Source organism: Oncorhynchus tshawytscha, linkage group LG07, assembly GCF_018296145.1.
Source record: "Oncorhynchus tshawytscha isolate Ot180627B linkage group LG07, Otsh_v2.0, whole genome shotgun sequence".
Classification (NCBI taxonomy): Eukaryota; Metazoa; Chordata; class Actinopteri; order Salmoniformes; family Salmonidae; genus Oncorhynchus; species Oncorhynchus tshawytscha.
In genome coordinates, this window is record NC_056435.1 from 37,866,007 (window position 1) to 37,891,061 (window position 25,055).

At 43.4% G+C, this 25,055-nt stretch overlaps 1 protein-coding gene across 3 annotated transcripts in view; it reads left to right on the plus strand.

The window, feature by feature from the left end:
• The window catches only part of LOC112254459 (membrane-associated guanylate kinase, WW and PDZ domain-containing protein 3), a 144,016-nt gene continuing 118,961 nt past the window's right edge, over positions 1-25,055 (plus strand). Inside the window, exon 1 of one of the 3 annotated variants that reach the window (XM_024427075.2) lies at positions 1-1,131. In XM_024427075.2, the coding sequence (XP_024282843.1) occupies positions 825-1,131 (307 nt within the window). In that variant the 5' untranslated portion in view covers positions 1-824. The remainder of the gene's footprint in view (positions 1,132-25,055) is intronic. The other 2 variants (XM_024427073.2, XM_024427074.2) reach the window with 2 other exon arrangements.

A 25,055-nucleotide genomic window follows, 5' to 3' on the forward strand; every position in this document is an offset into this window, starting at 1 on the left:
AAGGTTGAGTTGAACGACGCGCAGTGACATCTGGGCGTTTCGAGATTCGCGCATCTCGCTTGGTGCTACCACGGTGCCAGGTGTGTTTAAACCTGTGGCGACGGATGGGATCGCGGTTGTCACTACATCAAAACGCGTAGGATCCGAACTACCACCTGGAACGATAATAAATGACCATTAAGTGAATGATGCGATAGAAAACGGCTCGTGTCGTCGTTATGTTAGTCTAGTCACAGGTATAAAGGCACTCTCGTTGACGCACTGTACGGTTTACGATTCTAAATCTCCGAGCAGATTTGTCTCTCACGCAGTATGGTGAGGTGAGTGGATACCTTGTTTTGACAATTTACAGCCAAAGGTTTAGGAAAAAAGAAAAAACAACATTTGATAGGGTGATGGGGAGGCCAACACGCATTTATGCATTAATTTAGACATTGTATTGCTTTCTTGTTTATTGTTTTACGCACATAGAACATTCGGAGTTTTGCAACGGACATACTTTCAGTAGCACAGCCAGCTACTGGGGTGCTCGTACTGGTTTTTAATGACAGTGGTGCTACTCCAGGATAACTGTGGTTTATTGCTGGACAATATTACATTTATTTACACATGACCAGGAATACCTCATCCATGACGCAGGCTGGCTCCCAAAAGTGAATGATCAATTATAACAGAGAAATGAAACTCCGACCAGAACCAGGGAATAACTCGAGATTAGAAGTCTTTGTTCGACCATATTTGCTCCTGCTTTAGTGCTTGTGAAACAAAGCAAAACCAAACAGACAATTTCAGATCAGTGACAGACAACATCAAAAGGATACAGTATGTCCAGAACGCTGAAAAAGAAGAAACATTGGTCCAGCAAGGTGCAGGAGTGTGCGGTGTCATGGGGAAGCCTCGGAGAATTCGGCAATGTGGTGGAGGTGCTGGGGGGTGCCGAACACGGAGAGTTCCCTTACTTGGGCCAGATGAAGTTGGATTTGATGGTGTGCCACGTCGGGAGAATGCCCTATTTTGGGGACGTTTTGTTGGAGATCAACGGAACCCCCATCAGTGGACTTACAAACCGCGACACGCATGCAGTCATTCGCCACTTTCGGGAGCCCATTCGTTTGAAGACTGTCAAACCAGGTGCGCCCTCGTTTTCCTCTAACTTTTGTGCCATTTTACATCAAGTATTTGATATGCAAATTTGGCCTCGCTTGACATTAACATACGCTCTATGCCAGAGTAGTCTACCAACTACCAGTTGTAGAGTAGTCTACCAATACCCTGTGTAGATGTCCTGTAGTAAGTAAGTACATATCTTTTATGGGGGTATTTACCATTTATTCTAACCCCTTTTCATGTGCATACTTATAGTGCAAGGTTATTATACAGCTTATTCTAGCTACCATGCAATAACACAATGTAGTGCCCTTTGTTGAATGTGTTGTAGTGTCTTTGTTGAATGACTACACAAGAATCATGTGGAGGAGTCAGTGTCCATCACTTGCTGGGGCTCATCACATACCCCATTCGGCTTTGGGCGTTGGTCAAGTCTGATTTAATGTTCTTATGCCCTCAGAGAAATCCCCTTTGCATTCTGTTATTGATAAATGCCAATGCCACTCATATAGGAGTGGCATGGCAAGTAATTTGACAGATGCACATCTGCCATTGATATGACATGACCTCAAACAGTGATGTGTCTGTCATTTAACCCCCTCACCAGACATGGTCCTTACCTCTGCTTCTTAAGGGCTATATGCTGGTTGCATGAGTTCCTTTCTTATGATCCTATTGGAACCCTGGTTTCTGCAGTCTGTATGCACTCTGAGGAGTAGGGCCTCATGGGTCAGCCAGACTGGAAGGTTGGCTGTCTGTTTATCTGGTATAAAGGAAGGGGATGACTCGCTTGTTGTTGTGTATTTGAACTGGAATATCTAAACAACAACTGAGACTGTGGAAAGGTTGCAGTAGCATCTGAGTCTTAGGCCTCCAGGCCAGTAGCCCTGAAGATCAGCTATGTTTGGGAGAGTGAGTGTGTGTGAGTGTGTGTGTCCACTGCACAACTTAAAGCTCCTCGCACCACGCTCTATGCCCCACCAACCAAGGATGATTAATAAAGGGCATGGGATGGAGAAGGAATCAGCCCAGCCTTTGGATCTAGGCTCAACTCCCACACTATGCTGTTTTTGTTCTTAAGCTTGTAGTGATGGCAATATTCCTCATCACCTTCTACTTCAAATTCATCAATCACCAGCAGCAACAACGACCTGAGTTAACTCTTTACCAGTCCGTGAATTGTATCAGTCATACATATGACGGGTCACAGTGAGGGCTCGAACTGTCTTGTGGAGGCTCTTCCATAGAAATGTACTTGCTGCCATAAAGGTCAAAACTCTCATAATGAACAGCTTTTGTATGATATGTATATGTAATTATATGCTATAATAGTATGTGTGTGTGTGTGTGTGTGTGTGTACGTACACTCACGCCGTGCGCCTGTGTGTACACTCGCGCCGTGCGCCTGTGTGTTTTGTCTTTGCACACGTAGATACACACACATACGCACACAGTGTTTCCTGCACGGTAAGCTCATTTTTAATTCACATCTCTTGCATTATTGAGGCAGTGAGTGTTACTGCCTCCACGCTGATGGGGGGCGGTGCGGTACAGGGTGGTGTGGTGGCAATGGGCCTGGAGGATCAGCTGTTACCAGGAAGCTGTGGCACAGCACGAATGGTTGGCGGGAGAGGGGAGAGCAGAGGGAGCTGACAGAGATTGGTGCACTAGATGTTCTACTGCTGCTGTTCCCAGGATCCTCTTCTCTCTCTCCTCTGGAACCTGGAGCTGGTGGACTTATTTTATCTGCTGACAGCTGAGAGGAAGAGCTAGGAGGAGGAGTTGGGAGTGTAGTGTGAATCACTTTTGTGTGGGAACACCTCTGAGTATGAATTAGGCTGTTTGAGAAGGGTTGAATCCTAATGAACCTGCCTACATGTTTGTTAAAGTAGCTACTGTAGTAGGGCAAAGCTGTGCTGGAAAACATTGGTAGAGCATGGGTGAAGACAGGCCTTGTGGTGCTCATGTGGAGGAGTGTGACTGAGGAGGCATTGTGAGAGGACAGGAGGAGTCTCCATGGAAGTTGTAGTCATGGAGCTAACGAAGGCCTCAGCCTGCTTCTACTATTTAATGGATCATCTACACCAATGAGCCATAAGGCATCCCTCACACACATATAACCCACTTTGGTATGTAAAAAAGCACAGAGAGCCAAAGGCTAGAACCTATGTTAGGTGGCATGTGTGCCAGTGGAGTCTGCTGAGGGGAGGACGGCTCATAATAATGGCTGAAAAGGAGCGAATGGAATGGCATCAAACACATGGAAACCATGGGTGTTTCTAAATATGCATACTACTGTGCTCCAAGTGCATTCTCCGACAACTTTCTCTTGAGGACGTTCTTGTGAAGACAAGAGTGTGAAGAACGCATAAAACATTACATTTGAGAAGGACTCGCACCCCCCCTACTGTATTATCTCAGGCTTCACCTCCCCATTCACTGAACCTTCTTCTAGCCAGGGCAATAGCAACAATAGACAAAACAAGAGATACACAAAGCAAACATTTTACTTCATAATTATCAGCTAGATATTATGTTAATTGTAATAATCTAGATCTCCAGCTAGTTAAACAGACAAAAATGACCTAAAACTAATATGATGCAAGGTAGATGTACATTTTTCATGGCTAGCTAGCCCTATTGACATATGGACTTACCCATTCTCTGAACCATCTTCCAGGACAATGGCAATAGAGATATACAGTGGCAAGAGAAAGTATGTGAACCCTTTGGAATTACCTGGATTTCTGCATAAAGTGGTCATCAAATTTGATCTGACCTTCAACTAAGTCACAACAATAGACAAACAAAGTGTGCTTAAACTAATGACACACAAATTATTGTATTTTTCTTGTCTATATTGAATACATGATTCAAACATTCACAGTGTAGGTTGGGGAAAGTATGTGAACGCCTAGGCTAATGACTTCTCCAAAAGCTAATTGGAGTCAGGAGTCAGCTAACCTGGAGTCCAGTCAATGAGACAAGATTGGAGATGTTGGTTAGAGCCGCCTTGCCCTATAAAAAACACCCACAAAATTTGAGTTTGCTATTCACAAGAGGCATTGCCTGATGTGAACCTTGCCTCGAACAAAAGAGATCTCAGAAGACCTAAGATTAAGAATTGACTTGCATAAAGCTGGAAAGGGTTAAAAAAAAGTATCTCTAAAAGCCTTGATGTTCATCAGTCCATGGTAAGACAAATTATCCATAAACGGAGAAAGTTCAGTACTGTTGCTACTCTCCATAGGAGTGGCTGTCCTGCAAAGATGACTGCAAGAGCACAGCGCAGAATGCTCCATGAGGTTAAGAAGAATCCTAGAGTGTCAGCTAAAGACTTACCAAACTCTCTGGAATCAAATCAAATCAACAATTCAAATGTATTTATAAAGCCCTTCTTACATCAGCTGATGTCACAGTGCTGTACAGAAACCCAGTCAAAAACTCCAAACAGCAAGCAATGCAGGTGTAGAAGCACGGTGGCCAGGAAATACTCCCTAGAAAGGCCAGAACCTAGGAAGAAACCTAGAGAGGAACCAGGCTATGAGGGATGGCCAGTCCTCTTCTGGCTGTGCCGGGTGGAGATTATAACAGAACATGGCCAAGATGTTCAAATGTTCATAGATGACCAGCAGGGTCAAATAATAATAATAATCACAGTGGTTGTCGAAGGTGCAACAGGTCAGCACCTCGGGAGTAAATGTCAGTTGGCTTTTCATAGCCAATCATTCAGAGTATCTCTACCGCTCCTGCTGTCTCTAGAGAGTTGAAAACAGCAGGTCTGGGACAGGTAGCACATCCGGTGAACATGTCAGGGTTCCATAGCCGCAGGCAGAACAGTTGAAACTGGAGCAGCAGCACGGCCAGGTGGACTGGGGTCAGCAAGGAGTCATCAGGCCAGGTAGTCCTGATGGAACATGCTAACATCTCTGTTGACGAGTCTATGATACGTAAAACACTAAACAAGAATGGTGTTCATGGGAGGACACCACGGAAGAAGCCACTGCTGTACAAAAAAACATTGTTGAACATCTGAAGTTTGCAAAAGTGCACCTGGATGTTCCACAGGGCTACTGGCAAAATATTCTGTGGACAGATGAAACTACAGTTGAGTTGTCTGGAAGGAACACACAACATTATGTGTGGAGAAAAAAAGGCACAGCACACCAACATCAAAACCTCATCCCAACTGTAAAGTATGGTAAAGGGAGCATCATGGTGTGGTGCTGCTTTGCTATCATCAACGGAAAAATGAATTCCCAAGTTTATCAAGACATTGCAGGATAATGTTAGGCTGTCTGTCTGCCAATTGAAGCTCAACAGAAGTTGAGTGATGCAACAGGACAACGACCCAAAACACAAAAGTAAATCAACAACAGAATAGATTCAACAGAAGAAAATACGCCTTCTGGAGGGGCCCAGTCAGAGTCCTGACCTCAACCCGATTGAGATGCTGTGGCATGACCTCAAGAGAGCAGTTCACACCAGGCATCCCAAGAATATTGCTGAACTGAAACAGTTTTGTAAAGAGGAATGGTCCAAAATTCCTCCTGACCATTGTGCAGGTCTGATCCGCAACTACAGAAAACGTTTGGTTGAGGTTATTGCTGCCAAAGGAGGATCAACCAGTTATTAAATATAAGGGTTCACATTCTTTTCCCACCCTGCACTGTGAGTGTTTACATGGTGTGTTCAATAAAGACATGAAAATGTCAAATTTTTGTGTGTTATTAGTTTAAGCAGACTGTGTTTGTCTATTGTTTTTTTTTTCAAATCAAATCAAGATTTGATCTGATCAAATGAAGATCAGATCACATTTTATGACCAATTTATGCAGAAATACAGGTAATTCCAAAGGGTTCACATACTTTTTCTTTGCCACTGTACACAAAGCAACCGTTTTAATTCATAACTATAAGCTAGCTGTATGTGAATCATAATAATGTAGCTATCCAGATAGTGACCAAAAACTATGACCTAAAACTAATATTATGCAAGATAGATGTCAATTCTTCTTGGGTATGCTAGCTAACAATTCTTTGTGGCTAGCTAACAGTAGTATCTAGCCAGTTAGCCCTATTAACTAATTATGGGCATACGATCTACAGTACGTAGGCAGATAAACATGCAAATATTAACACAGCATGTATTTATTAACGTATCAAGATAAAATATTGTAGTCAGCCAACATATGAGATGTGAATAGGCAACATTTCATTCCGAAGTCGGAGTGTATTTTCTCTCATTTCAACTAGAATAATGGCTGCCATTGATTTCAAGAAATGTTGCTTTGTTTTTTTTACGTGGTTGTATCATATTTCTTTGCATACTTTCCATTGAAGCTTGCATCGATGAATGCTTCAAAATATGTACAAATGGAGTATGCATTCAAGAAGTGCCCTCCGTGCTCCGTTTCACATAATTTGACCCTCACATGCTTCAATTTTGCGTGCTCGGAGCACGGTAGTATGCATTTTGAAAAACATCCCATGTGTTTGATGTATTTGATACCATTCCACTCCAGCCATTACCAGGAGCCCGTTCTCCCCATTTAAGGTGCCACCAACCTCCTGTGATGTGTGCTATTATTCAATAGAGAATCTATGTAATGGTGTGCATGCTGTGTCTGTCTACAGTGGGTCCCACTGTGCTGAAGGCAGTGGAGCAGCCTGGCTCTGACAGCCCTCTGTCTTTCACACACGTAACCATACTTCATATTACCTGCTGATTACACCAATATAGAGGAACGTATCCAATCCTTATTTGTATTTTTTTTACCCCTTTTTCTCCCCAATTTCATGGTATCCAATTGGTAGTTACAGTCTTGTCCCATCGCTGCAACTCCCGTACGGACTCGGCTTAGGGGAATGCCGAGAGCCGTGCGTCCCCTGAAACAACTCAACCAAGCCACAATGCTTCTTGACACAATGTCCACTTAACCCGGAAGCCAGCCGCACCAATGTGTCGGAGGAAACACCGTACACCTGGCGACCGTGTCATTGTGCACTGCGCCCGGCCCGCCACAGGAGTCGCTAGTGCGGGATGGGACAAGGACATCCCTGCCGTTCAAACCTTCCCCAAACCCGGACGGCGCTGGGCCAATTGTGTGCCGTCCTATGAGTCTTCCGGTCGCGGGCGGCTACGACAGAGCCTGGACTCAAAACCCAGAATCTCTAGTGGCACAGCTAGCACTGCTCTGCAGTGCCTTAGACCACTGCGCCACTTGGGAGGCCCAAGTGGATCCAATCCTGCGCCCTGTAATGGTATGCAATAGAGATGGTGGGCGTGGGTTAATCGCGCTAATGCACAACTCATATCTGGGAAGTGGCTCTCCAGTCTCGATAGAGTCCTCCTCTTGACAGGCCCTGCTTTGTCATCAGAATGAGATTTGTGTGGGTCGGTCGCTTGCCAGAAAACTGGAGGGAACACAAGCTGAGAGGCCCCCTGGTTAGGCAGAAACATCTGGCTCCTGCTCTAGTTGGAGAGAGAGTACAGAGCTGAGCTAGCCAGTCTCCCAAAATATGTCAGCAGTGGCACAGAGAACTCCAGGCAATATTGACATCGGAGAAGTAGAGCTTAGTAGCCTAGATATGTACATCAGTCAACATGATGTGAAAAGTGCCTGCAGGCCCAGTACAGTTATATGCTTTTTGGCATCAGGATTTTGGAACGCTTTACACATTTGATAGGGCTTGTGTTTTGTTCCTAGCAGCAGGTGATGGGCCCAGTATGTCAAACTAATCCTCTACAAATAGCATGTTTGTCACATCCTCGTTCAGTCTACCACCAGCAGGCCACTAACACTAATCACCAGCATCCGTGCAACAGAGGGACACGTGAGCCTGTCAGAAACTAAGAAGTGAGCTGCCGCTGTCGCAGTACTAGAGCATGACAATTAGTTTGTGTTTCACCATGCCCAAAGCATCCCACTCTGCTCAACCTTTCCTCATTAATGATTTTCTCTATGTATCTCTCTCATTCTTTTTCAATCTCTCTTTCTTTTCTTCTCCCCCCCACACCAACACACACACTTCCCCCTCCTATCTGCTTTCATCTTGGTGGTTCTGAGAGAATAAATTGCACGCCAGCAACCAGTTGTTCAGGAAAATAAGTGGTTGCCGTCTCAACGAGGAGAAGGCAAAGTAATAATAATCGCTGAATGCGTGGGATATGTTCTTCTGCAGGAGCACTTCTTCTGTAGCCTACTACAATCACCATGGACACCGGAACACACAAAATCACACAAAATACTATTCTTTAAATATCCTGGTCTTTTTGCTTTATTTTGTTACAATGTGTTTTCATGACATCACTTCCTGTTTTTGCTTCTGTTTCAGCTTCTTTTACCGTCTGCCATCAGAGCCGTAGGCAGCTGCTCAGCCCTCACTGTTGGCTCACCTAACCTTACATAGCTAGCCTACATCACAGGCCTTCCCATATCATCTAGCTCTCAGGAGACATCATCTAAACCTCTCACTTAAGAACACACCATTCTCACATGCAATGGTGTGTGTGTGTGTGTGTGTGTGTGTGTGTGTGTGTGTGTGTGTGTGTGTGTGTGTGTGTGTGTGTGTGTGTATGTGGGAGCGGTGAGGGGGGAGAGGGGGATGCACAGAACAACTGAAAAACAAACGAGCGTGAAGTCGATCCCAACCCTACTCCTAGTGCTCAATAATTAATTTTAGGCAAGGAAGTTACTCTCCGTACTCTCCACAGTGTGTGTGTGTGTGTGTGTGTGTGTGTGTGTGTTGCGTGGTGGTGGTGGTGGTGGTATTACAGTAAATCTGTAATGTCTAAAACATATTGTAGTCCCTAGTGCTCTCATTAGTCCCACCATAATTAAATTGGTGCCGCTCTCACTCTCCAGCATTGCCTTGGAATAGAAAACATAAGGGAAAGGAGGCTTATAGTCTGTGAGGATAGGCTGACAGCTACAGCTTCTACTTTAGGAATGGATGATGGCTGGAGCTTCTGAGTCGGGATTGGCTCATGGTTATAGCTTCTGTGTGAAGATTTGACGGTGACAGATGGCTTGATCTACAGTGTGTGTGAATTTACTGGAGCTGCTCCTATATGGGACTGGTTGTATTCTTAGTCACTGAAAAGGAACAAAGAAACATTTCACAATGTTACTTACAGGCACAAAGCATCCTCCATAGAAACAAATGATGCCTATCTTTACTTGATGTAAGATTGAATTGGTTATTTTTTAACCAGACCATAGGTGTGATGATTGGCTGATGAACTCCTGTCCATCAGCAGCCTCTGTCAAATCAAATCAAATCAAATGTTATTCAGGCACTGGGGCATAGCTGGGGCTTCTGGGATATCACAGTCCTCCAGTACCTGGGGAATTACGTGTAACAGTGGCGACATAGGTCACAATGTCACTGTTTAATGAGCAATAAGAGACAGAGGAGGGAGGGATAGAGGGGGGGAGAGGGGAAAAGGTCACACAGGAATAGGATATACAGTGCATTCGAAAAGTTTTCAGACACCTTCATTTTTCCCCACATTTTGTTACGTTACATACAGCCTTATTCTAAAATCGATTAAATCGTTGTTCATCAATCCACACACAATGCCCCATATTGACAAAGCAAAAACAGGTTTTTAGACATTTTTGCAAATTTCTATTAAAAAAACAATTTTGTTAGGTTAGAGCCTTCATCTAAAATTGATTACAACAACAACTGAAATATCACATTTACATAAGTATTCAGACTTTACTTTACTTTTGTTGAAGCACCTTTGGCAGTTATTACAGCCTCGTGTCTCCTTGGATATGATGCTACAAGCTTGGCACACCTGTATTTGGGGAGTTTCTCCAATTCTTCTCTGCAGATCCTCTCAAGCTCTGTCAGTTTGTATGGGGAGCGTTGCTGCACAGCTATTCTCAGGACTCTCCAGAGATTTTAAGATCGGGTTCAAGTCTGAGCTCTGGCTGGGCTACTCAAAGACATTCAGAGACTTGTTCCGAAGCTACTCCTGCGTTGTCTTGGCTGTGTACTTAGGGTCGTTGTCCTGTTGCAAGGTGAACCTTCGCCCCAGTCTGAGATCCTGAGTGCTCTGGAGCAGTTTTTCATCAAGGATCTCTCTATACTTTGCTCCGTTCATCTTTCCCTCGATCCTGTCTAGTCTCCCAGTCCCTCCTCTGAAAAACATCCCCACAGCATGATGCTGCCACCACCATGCTTCACCGTAGGGATGGTGCCATGTTTCCTCCAGACGTGACGCTTGGAATTCAGGCCAAAGAGTTCAATCTTGGCTTCATCAGACCAGGTCATCTTGTTTCACATGGTCTGAGAGTCCTTTAGGTGCATTTTGGCAAACTCCAATTTGGCTGCCTTGCGTTTTACCGAGGAGTGGCTTCCGTCTGGCCACTCTAACATAAAGGCCTGATTTTTGGAGTGCTGCAGAGATGGTTGTCCTTCTGGAAAGTTCTCCTATCTCCACAGAAGAACTCTAGAGCTCTAGAACTCTAGAACCATCAGGCTCTTGGTCACCTCCCTGACCAAGGTGCTTCTCTCCTGATTGCTCAAACTTCTTCCATTTAAGAATGATGGAGGCCACTGTGTTCTTGGGGACCTTCAATGCTGCAGAAATGTTTTGGTACCCTTCCCCAGATCTGTGCCTCAACACAATCCTGTCTTAGGTGGCAGGGTAGCTTAGTGGTTAGAGTGTTGGACTAGTAACTGGAAGGTTGCAAGTTCAAACCCCTGAGCTGACAAGGTACAAATCTGTCATTCTGCCCCTGAACAGGCAGTTAACCCACTGTTCCTAGGCTGTCATTGAAAATAAGAAATTGTTCTTAACTGACTTGCCTCGTAAAATAAAATACATTTAAAAATAATCCTGTCTTGGAGCTTTACGGACAATTTCTTCGACCTCATGGCTTGGTTTTTGCTCTGACATGCACTGTCAACTATGGGACCTTCTATAGACAGGTATGTGCCTTTCCAAATAATTTCAGGTCAATTGAATGTACCACTGGTGGACTACAATCAAGTTGTAGAAACATCTCAAGGAAGATCAATGGAAAAGGATGCACCTGAGCTCAATTTGGAGTCTCATAGAAATGGGTCTGAATATTTATGTAAGTAAGGTATTTCTGTTTTAGATTTTTTTTATACATTTGTAAAGATTTATAAAAACCTGTTTTTTCTTTGTCGTTATGAAGTACTGTGTGTAGATTGATGAGGAACTGTTTTTATGTCATCAATTTTAGAATAAGCCTGTAACGTAACAAAATGTGGAAAATGTCAAGGGGTCTGAATACTAATGATTTTGGGATATTGGGAGAGTATTTTGCCAGATGTCAGTCATATAGAGAGTCCCTCTCTTTTTCTCCCTCTTTTTTAGTCAGCATCGATGGTAAGGCCAATATCTATTGCATTTGCCATTGATTCTTGTCGCGACCTTGATGTATAACCACATTGTTTTGTCCTGAAGCAGTGCATTTGCTTCTAATGGAATAATTTACTGAAATATCACAATCATTCATTATGTATTTTAGAATAAACAACATAATAAAGTGTGCTCACCAGGGCTGGTCTTCATTAGGTTGGGTTGAGAGATGTATTGTGTGTGTCATTCTGGAGTGGTGGTTGATCGGTTGAGAGTCATTATCTGACTGGTTGTTTGCATTATTAGGGACTGATAATACAGTTACTGACCGAAACGCTCTCGTTCATGATGGACACTATCTTTATGCAACAGTGAGCGCTAGCCGCCTTCGGAAAGACAGTCATTGACTCTCCCCTTCAGCATGGGTCAGAGATGTGAGGTGCCACTAATAGCCACTACTGACTACCCCAGACCAGAGTGTCAGTTTTCATTCAGCAGCATTTATTATTTTGTCCTCATTGGTGTTTATCCACCGGAAGATGAACTCAGGTCACCTTTAAATCGCTCCCAGGTAATGGGCCTGGACATTTGAATTACCGTGCTCTTTTAAAAGGAACATTAGCCACCAGCTTAGGTTTCTGACTGAAGCAAAATTGATAGGTGGCATAAACATCAGCCATGGAGAGAATGTGTGTGTGTGTGTGTGTGCAGTTTGATACAGCTCTGTGTTGTATTGATGATAATGGCGATATGAGGGGGGCAGGGAGTGTAGGTGGCTTTCTCAGGGTTTGTGCCAGGGCCGTGTTAACGTTTGTGTGTCTGTGTCTGTGGGTGTGTGTATACAGGCAGGCATCACACACATTGAGCACTAAAACAGTGGATCAGGCCATTGCCGGACACCTCAAATAGATAGTCTGTCATAGCATGAATGCCAGAGTCAGTCCCAGGTAAGGACAAAATGAGCATGGTAATATGCATAGAACAATGTGATTATTGTGGATAGTCAGGTTAATATAATAGTTTGTTTAAAACGTTTAAATGTTCTACCACAGTGACCATGTTATTTTTGTGAATAATGAGTTCGGACATATACCGTTTGTATATGAAACTATTTTTAAGATGCATGCTTACAGTTTTTACAAACTCACTTCACTTGCGCATAAGAGGGAAGCTTGCGCTACCGGGTGCTGGCACATGTGTCACTGGTGCTGGCACAAATACATCACTGGAATGCTGATTAAGCTGTTTACATGTCCTAATCATTTGAAAGATTGCTCAGAAAACCAGGTGTTTTAATCTTCATATGCTTACTTCGATTATGACCTTACACTGATTAAGATAAGCAGAGTGAGGGCCTCCTGAGCGGCTCAGCGGTTTAAGCCACTGCATCACAGTCCTTGAGGTGTCACTACAGACCGGGGTTCGATCCCAGGCTGTGTCACAACTAGCTGTGACCGGGAATCCCATAGGGCGGGCCACAATTTGCCCAGTGTCCTCCGGGTTAGGGGAGGGTTTGGCCGGGGGGGCTTCACATAGCTCATCGAGCTATAGTGACTGGGGCGCCTGCAGGTTGACTTCGGTCGTCAGTTGAACTGTGTTTCCTCCGACACATTGGTGCAGATGGCTTCCGGGTTAGGCGGGCGGTGTTAAGGGGCGCCTGACTTGACCATCTTCTCTCCCAACCCGCTGGGGATTTGCAGTGATGAGACAAGATCGTAATTGAAATTGGGCAAAAAAAGGAGGTCAAAACATATATACATAAGCAGAATAGGGTGTTTACATGACTAATGACATACTTGGCATTCTGCCATAATCAGTTAAATATTGAATTATTAGTGTGTATGTAAATGTACTCATTGAATGAGTTATTTTTTTGTTATTTTTTACAAAAGGATACTGCTAATAAAATGTAGTACAAACTGTGCCCTCCATAAAGAATATCAACAGCAGAACTTCAACCTACTCTATACAATACCCAGGTGTTTTAATATTCGCCCACTGTCGCCCACTGTGGCGACCAAAGAACAGTTGGCTTTCTGGAAACTTAATGCTGGCCAGCACCACGCTCTTAGGCCTCCCTTACTGGCTGTGTGTCAACGAATGCAAATTAGACATTACAGAGCCGAGATAGCAACAGCGGCAGACCCTCAGACTGACTGAAGAGCCCTTTACAGGACGACATGTATTCCCAGAACCTTACGACCAGGAGCTCTGGGATTTTCTCTAACCCCCATAATCAACAAGATTCTCCTCTCCTCATGCCTCCCTTCAAAGTACAGCATTGGATACTCCAGCTGAATTCGTTCTTTGTACTTTGGGCTTTTCACAGTGTACTTTAGACTGAGCCACCCTAGGCAGGGCTAAGCAAAATGGCAGTCATGATTGTGTGATGGAGCTGAACAAATCCCAGATCAGAGTAGTCCAGCCACATACAGTGTTTTCAGAAAATATTCATACTCCTTGACTTATTCCACATTTGCCCATTGTTCTTTTCGAAATTCTTCAAATTCTTCATTATAGATTTGGCCTTGTGTTTTAGGTTATTGTCCTGCTAATTAAAAATTCTAAAGGTACTCTCACATCTGAGCTATCTTTTTTTTGCAATTATACTATCAAGAGTAGTGTGCGGGTTTCTTCTTTTAGTCAGGTTATTGTCCTGCTGAAAGGTGAATTCATCTCCCAATGTCTGGTGGAAAGTAATCTGAACCAGGTTTTCCTCTAGGATTTTGCCTGTGTTTAGCTCCATTCCATTTCTTTTTAATTCTGAACAATTACAAGCATACCCATAACTAGGGGTGTGGCAGGTCACAAAATTGTCAAGCAAAGAACTGCTGCTCTCATAGTAATTGATCGTTAGTTAACATAAACACATTTAGTATCTCCTAGCTTCCACACTGATGCAGACCTTTGAAACATCTACATTTTAAAAAGTCTAATACATCCATGTAATATAGCCTACACCTTCACAATAAATCCATTATTTATTTTAGACAGGTCTGAAGAAATATGATATGAAGAAAATGTAATTTATTTCAGAAGAACAGAATAGCATACTCTGAGTTGTGTCACGTTGGTAACAATGATTCGGGAGACAGGTGCAGGAATGCGTAATAGTGTTTTTTATTTCTTACCCAAATTACAGCGTGCCGTGTAAGGGTACGGGGACGAATACCAAACAAACACGTAACAACAACACAGGGTTGAAACCCAAACAAAAGAACGAGGAGTACCTTGAATAAATACACACGCGCACAATGATTAACCAACTGGACGAGACCCGTAATCAACTGCGCAATCCAAGGGCACGAAAGCCCAAAACACACAGCACAGGTACTCACACGCACCAATGGACATTGTAACAGTAATCGACAAGACCATGGAAACCAAAGGGCACATATATACAAATACTAATCAGTGGGAATAGGGGACAGGTGTGCGTGATGAAAGTTCCGGAGGGATCCGTGACAAGTTGTCCTTATGTTAGATCCTCATCTGGCTCTGCATAATAGCTGTGGGCTACACAAGTTAATTTAGCAGACAAGATTGGCTTAGAATAATTTATTATTATTTATAGTATGAATAATACAATTGAACAAAGCTGAATAAAATTCAAAGGACTTTGTCTCCAAACGATTTGAGGGAGTACGCACATGCGTCTATTCTGTGTTGAGCTGTTAACAAAGAAATAGGTACTCCTATATGCTTAATTTAGAGTTATTAATGTAACTTTAGTTGTTCTACATTTGTTGGGCTATATGTTTTGATTTGAATACATTGTAAGGCTGCATAATGCGACTTTAATGATGATTTGAAAAAGGTTGAATGAAAGGCATGAAATCTGCTTAGTTTTTTTGTGCAGGCTGTACACGCTTCATCAGTCTCTCATTTACAATTTGGCAAACACTTGATAATGCTTCAAATTTCCCGGCGGCAACCCCTTTGTGTGGCCGTAAGTCAGGGGTGTAAATACTTTGTGAAGGCAATGTGTTACCTTTATTACCAAGGTAGCTAGCTAGGTTATTGAGAACACATTCTGTCATAACAAGCATCTACATGCAGATCTGCCTTTCGCCAAACCTGCCCCTCCCCTCTAGCTCTATGATCATGGGATTACCAAGAGCAACTAGAAAGCAATGTCCTGAGAGAACGTCTGTGTTTAAGAGGTTACATAATTTGTTGTAATCCCCATAGGCTCCCCATAGAGCCACAGACCCCATGGCGGAGAAGGGGAGGTGTGTGTGTTTGTGTGAGTGTTTGTGATATCTTCACCGTGGGATCCACTCTGATCTGTTGATGACAAAGAGCAGCAGTGGCATACTCATAGAGCTGACATGCAGAGCTCTCTCTCCCTCTCACACACACACACACACACACACGCACACACACACGCACAGACAGACGCTAATCAGTCCCCATATTCTTACACATGCGTCTCCACACGACACAATATGTTAAACAGTTCAACTACATGCAATAACTCAGCAGTGGAGCCACCTCTCTGGCTGTGATCTGATTATAAACCGGTTTATATAGGGGTACTGACTCAGTGTTGGAGGAATTTGTAAAGGGTGAGTAGAGGAGATGAGCATGGGTTTTATAGCAGTTTTTATTGTGTAATGCGTAGTGATATGTTATAAGTAACCCATTAATGTATTAACGTTAACACACCAGCCCCCCTCTCTCTGTCATAAAACAGGTCATGCCATGTCGGTTTGTGATATTCTTGAGTGAATGGCTATGAATATTCATAAGTGATGCTGCCCCTGGCCTGGCCTGTGAACACATTTGCTCAGAGTGTTCTGAGCTGTGGCTTAGTAATGATACAGATGTAGGATCTTCATTTGACCTATATTGTCATAGCAAAATAATCCTGCAGCAACAGGATTTTAACATTTAGTCCATAATGTTGCTTGTTCAGTGGTTAGGCTATTAGTTTGCAAAAAGTAAGCTACATGAAAAGTGCAATACTGTTACTATAACCATGTGTTAGTGTGGGTTTTCAATGAATTTATGTAAATCACAAAACTCATCTGCATTTCCTGCGTAAAGGAAAATTCTCAGCAACAAAATCGTGAACAAATTAAGATCCTACATCTGTAGTGGTGATTTAGGCCTGACCTGGTTTGACAGGCCCGGTGGATGTGTGTGTGTGTGTGTGTGTGTGTGTGTGTGTGTGTGTGTGTGTGTGTGTGTGTGTGTGTGTGTGTGTGTGTGTGTATGTGCGTGTGTCTCTCTCTTTCTCTGCCGGGGTTGTGTACAGTAGTTGCATGGTGCAGGTGGTGCAGCATTATGGTCTCTCTGCACCGGCTCATTACAGATACTCAGTTTTTGTTTTGACATGGTTGCCTCTTGTCCGTTTGTCAGCCTGGTTGTCCTCTTTTCTCCCTGGCTGAACTGCATGACAACTGCTGCTGCTTGGCTCCCATCATGTGAAGGGGACGCTCTGTAGATGGGTGTCTGTCGAGACAACATCCATATCATAAACCACATACCCAGCCTCGCCATGGCACGGCTGCATTTGATTTACAGTTTACTTGAGGAGAATGTTCATGTTATGTTGGAAATTAATAGTGCCACTCAAACAATGCCTGTAGTACTGGTTATGAGAGGATTATGGAAATGCATTTACTGTCTGTTTGCAAGGTGACATTTGAACAATTAATAAACCTGAAATAACTGTCAATTATAGTTACACGGCTGCTTACATGACACAGCCTTCATTATTCCTTTAGTATCAGTCCATTGTGAATAATCTTATTTGTTGGGCATGTCTAGACCTGTACCGTCCCACCCATGTGAGTCATGGAGTGAGCTTTGTGCCTTTCTCCTGTATTTGAAATGGAAGTGAGAATCAATCAATGGTGTTGCATTGCATGTAGTGCTGAGCGATTTGTGCTTTTTGAAGTCGGGTTGGTTTCGGTTAGATTATTAAAAAAAGAATCACGGTTTTCAATTCCAAAGAGATTAGACACTAAATGCACTCTGCACTATGTGGGGTGAATGCTGTAACAACATAGAATCTTTAAGAAAAGAAAGTCCAATGGTGGTGATGACTTCCCATTACTGCTCATCACTTATTAACCATAAGTTATTCACACCAGCCCCCCTCTCGCTGTCATAAAACAGGTCATGCCATGTAATGACCAATTTCAGTTATTGTGTATATTGCATATTTTATTTGATTACTTTTATTTCATTCTAAGTCATCATCTCATCTCTATAGAGTTGCTGCCTATACTCCCAGTCTGTATTAGATAGAACGTTGTGTGGCCCCGTCCGCCTGTGGGGAAAACGTCCTGTGGTTAGCATGCGCTCTTACTGTAGGGCTTCCCTCATGCCCCTTTTCAAAATGGTGCTAGCAGCCACATGAGCGAGTGCTAGCTAGCTACCGACCTGATCATTAAGCTAGCCAGGACCAACGCAATCAAACCACAAAATGACCAACATTTCAGTTAATCGCTCAGCACTTAAACCCCAACATACACTCTGAAACCAGAGTATAGTCATTCTCCCATTCTCCCTGTTGCTCAGGTAGAGAGGAACCATCTCCATCTCCCTGTGGTGGAGACCTTATCCCCATGCTGCTGGAAGGCAGGAGTAAGAGGCATGATGGCATGAGGTGTCTGGAAGGCACACTAGGGTAGTGTATAAATTAAGGCACTATGGACATTGACAGGACCTTTGCTCTGTGTGACAGCCTCAGTGACAGGGCAGGGATCACATGCTGTTGTACGTCTGTGGCATGCAAAGAATCTAATTGTGTGTTGTTGACAAGGGAGAATGGTGTTTGATGGAAACCAGTTGAACCTGAAACAGAAATTGTATAGTACTACTGAACAAGCCTCGTGGTTATAGTGGTATTCATGGTTGAATACTTTTCCATCTACCTGACATGATTCTATTATTGATGCCTGGCATAGACGGCTTCCATTCAGCTATCACTCTTGATCTACTGCTGATGGTATGTTTGGTCATAACCTGTCCCTCCTAAGTGAGTGATGTCAGGCAGCCTTGACAGCCTTTTCCTCTCTGACTTGAAGGACATATTTCCATTCAGTGCATGTGTCTGATGGAGGTGTTAAAGCGGCAAAATGTCACTTTTTGGGCAACCTGACCAAATTCACATTGAAATGCGTGTTATAGATGGGTCATTCTCATTGAAGTCTAAGAGGCAGTACATCTGTTCTATTTCCTTTAGTTTGGGGTTTGTACACCGGCCTCAAACAACTGAAATGTTATATTTTTGGTTATGGAAAAGATATTTCACAGCGGTTTAGGTGGTACAGTGATTCTCTACACTATACTTGTTTGTTTTGTCACATAAACTGCAATTAGGTGAACTATTGGGATTTTAGCAACCAGGAAATTGCAGAAATTATTTCTGCAATGTGCATCTTTAACAGAACTATATTCATGAGTTAGAGTGCTTCAAATCTTCCCTGTAGACACAAAATCTAACCTGACTCTCTACTGTACACTGCATTCGGAAAGTATTCAGACCCTTTTACTTTTTCCACATTTTGTTACGTTACAGCCTTAATCTAAAATGTATTAAATAAATATCTTTCCTCCTCAATCTACACACAAAAACCCACAATGACAAAGCTAAAACAGGCCTTTTGCCTGACTCTTTGCTATGAGACTCGAAATTGAGCTCAGGTACATTATTTTTCCATTGATCATCCTTGAGATATTTCTACAACTTGATTGGAGTCCATTTGTTGTAAATTCAATTGATTGGACATGATTTGGAAAGACACACACCTCTCTATATAAGGTCCCACAGTTGACAGTGCATGTCAGAGCAAAAACCAAGCCATGAGGTCAAAGGAATTGTCTGTAAAATTCTGATACAGGATTGTGTCGAGGCACAGATCTGGGGAAGGACACCAAACATTTCTGCAGCATTGAAGGGCCCCAAGAACACAGTGGTCTCCATCATTCTTGAATGGGAGAAGTTTGGAACCACCAAGACTCTTTCTAGAGCTGGCCGCCTTGCCAAACTGAGCAATCGGGGGAGAAGGGCCTTGGTCAGGGAGGTGACAAAGAACCCGATGGTCATTCTGAAGGAGCTCTAGAGTTCCTCTGTGCAGATGGGAAAATCTTCCAGAAGGACAACCATCTCCGCAGCACTCCACCAATCAGGCCTTTAAGGTCGAGTGGCCAGATGGAAGCCAGTCCTCAGTAAAAGGAACATGACAGCCTGCTTGGAGTTTGCCAAAAGTCACCTAAAGGATTCTCAGAACATGAGAAACAAGATTCTCTGGTCTAATGAAACCAAGATTGAACTCTTTGGCCTGAATCCCAAGTGTCACATCTGGAGGAAACCTGGCACCATCCCTACGGTGAAGCATGGTGGAGGCAGCATCATGCTGTGGCAATTATTTTCAGCAGCAGGCACTGGGAGACTAGTCAAGATCGAGTGAAAGATGAACGGAGCAAAGTACAGAGAGATCCTTGATGAACAACTGCTCCAGAGCGCTCAGGACCTCAGACTGGGGCGAAGCTTCACCTTCCAACAGGACAATGTCCCTAAGCACACAGCAAACACAACGCAGGAGTGTCTTCGGCACAAGGCTATGAATGTCCTTGAGTGGCTCAGCCGGAGTCCAGATTTGAACCCGATCGAACATCTCTGGAGAGCCATGAAACTAGCTGTGCAGCGACGCTCCCCATCCAACCTGACAGAGCTTGAGAGGATCTGCAGAGAAGAATGGGAGAAACTCCCCAAAACAGGTGTGCCAAGCTTGTAGCGTCAGGGTCTGAATACTTATGTAAATGTGGTATTTCAGCTTTTTATTTTGAACAACTTTTCAAAAATGTCTAAAAACCTGTTTTTGCTTTGTCATTATGGGGTATTGTGTGTAGATTGATGAGACAAAAAAAAAACGATTGTATCAATTTTAGAATAAGGCTGTAACGCAACAACATATGAAAAATGTCAATGGTTCTGAATACTTTCCGAATGCACTGAATGTGAGTATACAGCACTAGTCATACGTTTGGACACACCTACTCATTCCAGGGTTTTTCTTTATTTGTACTATTTTCTACATTTTAGAATAATAGTAAAGACATCAAAACTATGAAATTACACATATGGAATAATGTAGTAACCAAAAAAGTGTTAAAGAAATGAGATTCTTCAAAGTAGCCACCCTTTGCCTTGATAACAGCTTTGCACACTCTTGTAGACAGCTCATTGCATTACATTCATAGTCTTCAAATCGCAGTCTGATATCTGTACCCGCTTTCTATATTACCATTTAGATCTCAAAATGTACCTGTGAAAGATCAGAGCGAACACCCTCTTTAATTAGCGGGACAGAAGTGTTGTGTTTTTTTCCCACAAGACTGAATTCCTGAGTGTCTGAACACCAGACGTGTTTGGAACAGAACAAATGTTTTCAGAACAAATGTTTTACTCAATGTGGCTGTCACCTGAGTTTAAACACCACCTCCCTGTTAGGCAGCCAGGGATGAGCATTCACAGTTCACCGCTTCGGTTGATGATCCTGTTTCCTAGCTCATGATTAAAGCCATTGGTATTCAGATCCACCCAGCGTGATAGAAAACATTCTGTAGCCTTCTCTGAAGTCTTATGCCCTGTCTATACCAAATCCATCCACAACTGCTTTTCCAAATATTCTCCCTGTTGTAAAGTCTTACTCTATGATAACTATGAACATAAAATGTCGCCCCAAAAATTATGTTGGTGCCAGTAGAGAGTTCAATTATTTTCTGTAATGCTTATGTTTTTGTCATATTCCTGTATTGGATTTCACAGTGTGTCATGGATGTCTCTGAAAAGGCATTGGAGGTGTGATAAAGCTGGATTGATTTTCTTCCCAGCTCTGGGTTTTGCTCTCTTATCACTCCTTTCACTCTGACTGTTATTATAGAGTTTTATTGAGACATGGGAGACCTCCCAGCAGCCTTATTATACTCCACCTGAGTTTAATTTCTATTAGCTCAACATGAAAACCTCCACACCACACAGTTTTTATTCATAGTCTCATGGCAGAATGGCAAAATATTGTGTGTGGAGGTGGCCACACATCAACCTTAAGTGACAATGACAGACAGTAGTCTAAACCAAACTCTATCCTCGGGCGACATTTTAGATGTGAATGAAGGGTGGGGGTTAGTGGAAATGAAGGGAAGAGCGAGCAGATGAGCAGGTCACATGGTGTTAGTACTGCTCTGTGAGCCTCCATGGACCCGTTGCCGCAGGAGACGGAGAGGATGGGAGAGGAGGTCGGAGGGAGGAGAAAGGGAGGCTAAGAGAATGTAAACCATATGCCATTGTGGGGTTTTCCTTTGTATATATAGTGTATGGACTCTTAGGAATGTGAAGGAATGTTCTCTCTTTCCCCCAAACCCCAGTGCTGTTCGTAGATGTGTCTGTGCTCCTTTCCTATCCAGGGGTTTATTCCTGGCCAAACGGTTTCTATTATTGGTCCGCTCCTGCATTCATCTGTCAACCTCTGCTCTGTGATGCGAGGTGGCAGGCCGCAGAGGCAGTGAAGCATTTCTGCTCCAAGTGCCCTTTCTCCCCATTTCCCCTTCTACCTCTCCTTTCCCTTTCTCTCACTTTCTTTCTTTAGTATATTCTCCTCCCAGTACCACACACACACATGTATTTTCTCCTCCTGTTCAGGCCCTGGGGGGAACGTACCAAGATATGTGTCTGTGTCTTAACCACAAATCCTTGAGTTAAAAGGTTGATCATTCAAGTGTTGCCTGTAAAAAAGAAAACTGTATTTCTTCTTTTGTAATATGTGCACAGTGTCATTCACACTGATTAAATGGAATATTCTATGTGTGTGTGCATGTGTGCGTGTGTGTGCGTGTGTGTGTATGTGTGCGCGTCTGTGCGTGCGTGCATGTTGAGGTGGCAGTAGGGCAGGCTAATGACAGAGTCTATAGAGCTGGCGGAGAAAGCAATGGCTAGATAAATAGGCCATTATGTACTGTAGAGCCGGACTGCTTCAGAGGGCTGAGGAGAACTGTCTATGCTCGTCCCTTTGTGTTGATTTAGTGGGAAGGAGGCTCTAACCTGTCTGGTTTCTGCTATAAGCCTGTCTTTCCAGATTGTAGGTGTGTCGTGGCCTGGGACATGTACATTCCTGTATCCATACCTGTGTGAGGACAGGAGAAATTGGACAGCCATTCTGGTACACATGGACTCCAGGAAAGGGCTAGGTGACAGGTCATGGAGATACAGTAGTATAGATAGATCATGTAGGTTATGCTACAGTCTCAGGGGAATTGTCATGGTCGTTGTAACACCACAGAAGAGACAGATACATCAATACTCAAACATAGTACATGTAAGCCAAATGTCAGGAACGCAGACACACATGCACACACTCAAACCACAAATACCTGTTTTCCAACTAAAGATATCTCTGTCAGCTGAGTTACTTTTCAGAACAATCTCAGAAAGGTTTTAGAGAGAAATCTGATATGTAACCTCGTGTTAAAGAGCTTATATCCAGCTGCTTCTGACTGCTGAGATCCTACTGTAGATTTCATGTCACGTAAGATCAGTTCTCTTTGCGCTACCGGCTCACATTTCTACTTTGAAGTTGTCTGCTTTTCGCTGCTCCCTTTTCCCATGCTATTACTTTGCTCCACTCAAAGCTGTGTTCCCATATTCCTCCCTGAATATACCCGGTGCATGGCTGCCATTGTTGCACAGCTTTATACCGAATTGGTATGTATGGGTTTTATGATAGTAAAAGGATATGCATCTCTTATGTATTTTGGAATCTCTGTGTTGCCTATGCTGTCTGCACACACGCACTGCCGCAAGAAGCCGTTTGTAGAGAACGCGAGTGATGTTCTCCATTTGCACAGTGAGCTTGACTCGGTTGGAGTGTGTGGAGAACAACGTGATTTGTGTTGCAATCTCAAGAGGGCTTTCCCTGCTGAAGTGCTTGAATGCAGAATTGATCTGTTTACTTCTCTATCGACAACATCAAGGTGCTGGTTCAATTCAGTTGATGTCCATGGGGAGACCTGGAAGCCAATTTAACCAAACTGGAAATCACTACCGCTTTACAAATGGATGGTAGTCTACCTGCAGTCAAAATGCTTTTTATATGTACCCTGATGAGGATTTTTCTTTGCAGACCATTAACCATTAAAGATGTTATTGATGGTAAAAAACAAAAAAGGTATTCTTATTTGGGCTACCAAACATAGGGAATTCAATATGGTATTTGTCATTCTATAAAGCCAAAGGTGTATTTGTGTACTTGTTTTTATTCTTTTAATATGTGCTACCAATTACCAGTGTCGGTTTTACCAATTAGCAGTGTCTGATCTATTTCAGACCAGAGTAGCTGTTGGACCCCTGGGATCTTGGTTATATCTTAGGGGGTTCTGCTGTGTGTGAGTTCTGACTTGCATTGGAAATGTGTTAAATTGATTTGCAGGGAATTATTTCCAGCTCAAAGTGAAATAATTAAGTTGACATTCTCTCCCCAATGCAATTAACAATGAGTGCAGTACAATCTTTGACCTGTTAGCAGTTTGATTTCATGGGCTGTGTTTCTTATTAATTTTCCATGATGCATAGCAGTTTTAATGCAGCGGGGCAGCAGCATCTCACACTCACCAGGGATATGTTTAGTTTAGTCTAATCTGCCCATGAGACATATCTGGTTCACTAATCCATTTTTTTTCAGGTGTTGTATGCTCGGAGTGCTTGTGTACAAATTAGCGTACTGTCATACTGTTTGTGAGCCGCTCTGAATTGCATTAGCTTGTCTATTTGTGTGTGTGTGGGAGAAAATATGTTTGTGCGTATTTCTAGGTGTTTTCTCATAGTTATGTATGCTTATGATTTGCTTGATAGCTACCTATGGTGTACCATAGATCTAGCTACTCTCTACACATCATACTAAAGAATGAGCAGGATGCTGCCTGCTTGCCTTCCTGCCTGCCTGTGAGATCCAGATGCATCATGTGCTGCTAGGGAGCTGCCTCTGATGTATTTTTAGCTGGTCTAAATAATGAATGTCTGAAAGGCCTGCTAGCTAAGACCCCAGCAGTCAGTGTAACTTACCCCCCTTCCCCTGCTCCACTGGAGTGGATTCACATAGATCTACAGTACTATGGTGATGTTGTCACTGGCTGGTTGTCTGACATAAAATCCCTGCGCCATGCTTAGGGACCAAGCACAGGGAGAGGGGTGAGGGGTTTGGAGAGCTGTTCTTGGCCCAGGGGCCTGGAGTGGAAAGGGGAAAGGGGAGAGTGACGCATATGGAGGCATTGTTGCTGGGCATAGGGCTCTGCAGGAGAGGCCAGGCAACGTGTGCCACAGATGCCATGAGCAGCAGAACAGTGCTCACATCGATGGAACCCAGCTGAGCTCCTCCACACTTTACACCAACCCACCACTCAGCCAGTGGGCATGGTAAAGGCTAAGTAAACAGCGCCAGAGGGAGGGGGTGTACTTTCATGGGTGAAAATGACACTTTAAGAAACAATTTTAGGGAGGAGAATATTGAACCACCTGGGTACTTACTGATCTACACTCTTAGAAAAAAAGGTGCTATTTAGAACCTAAAAGGGTTCCAAAAGGGCTTTTT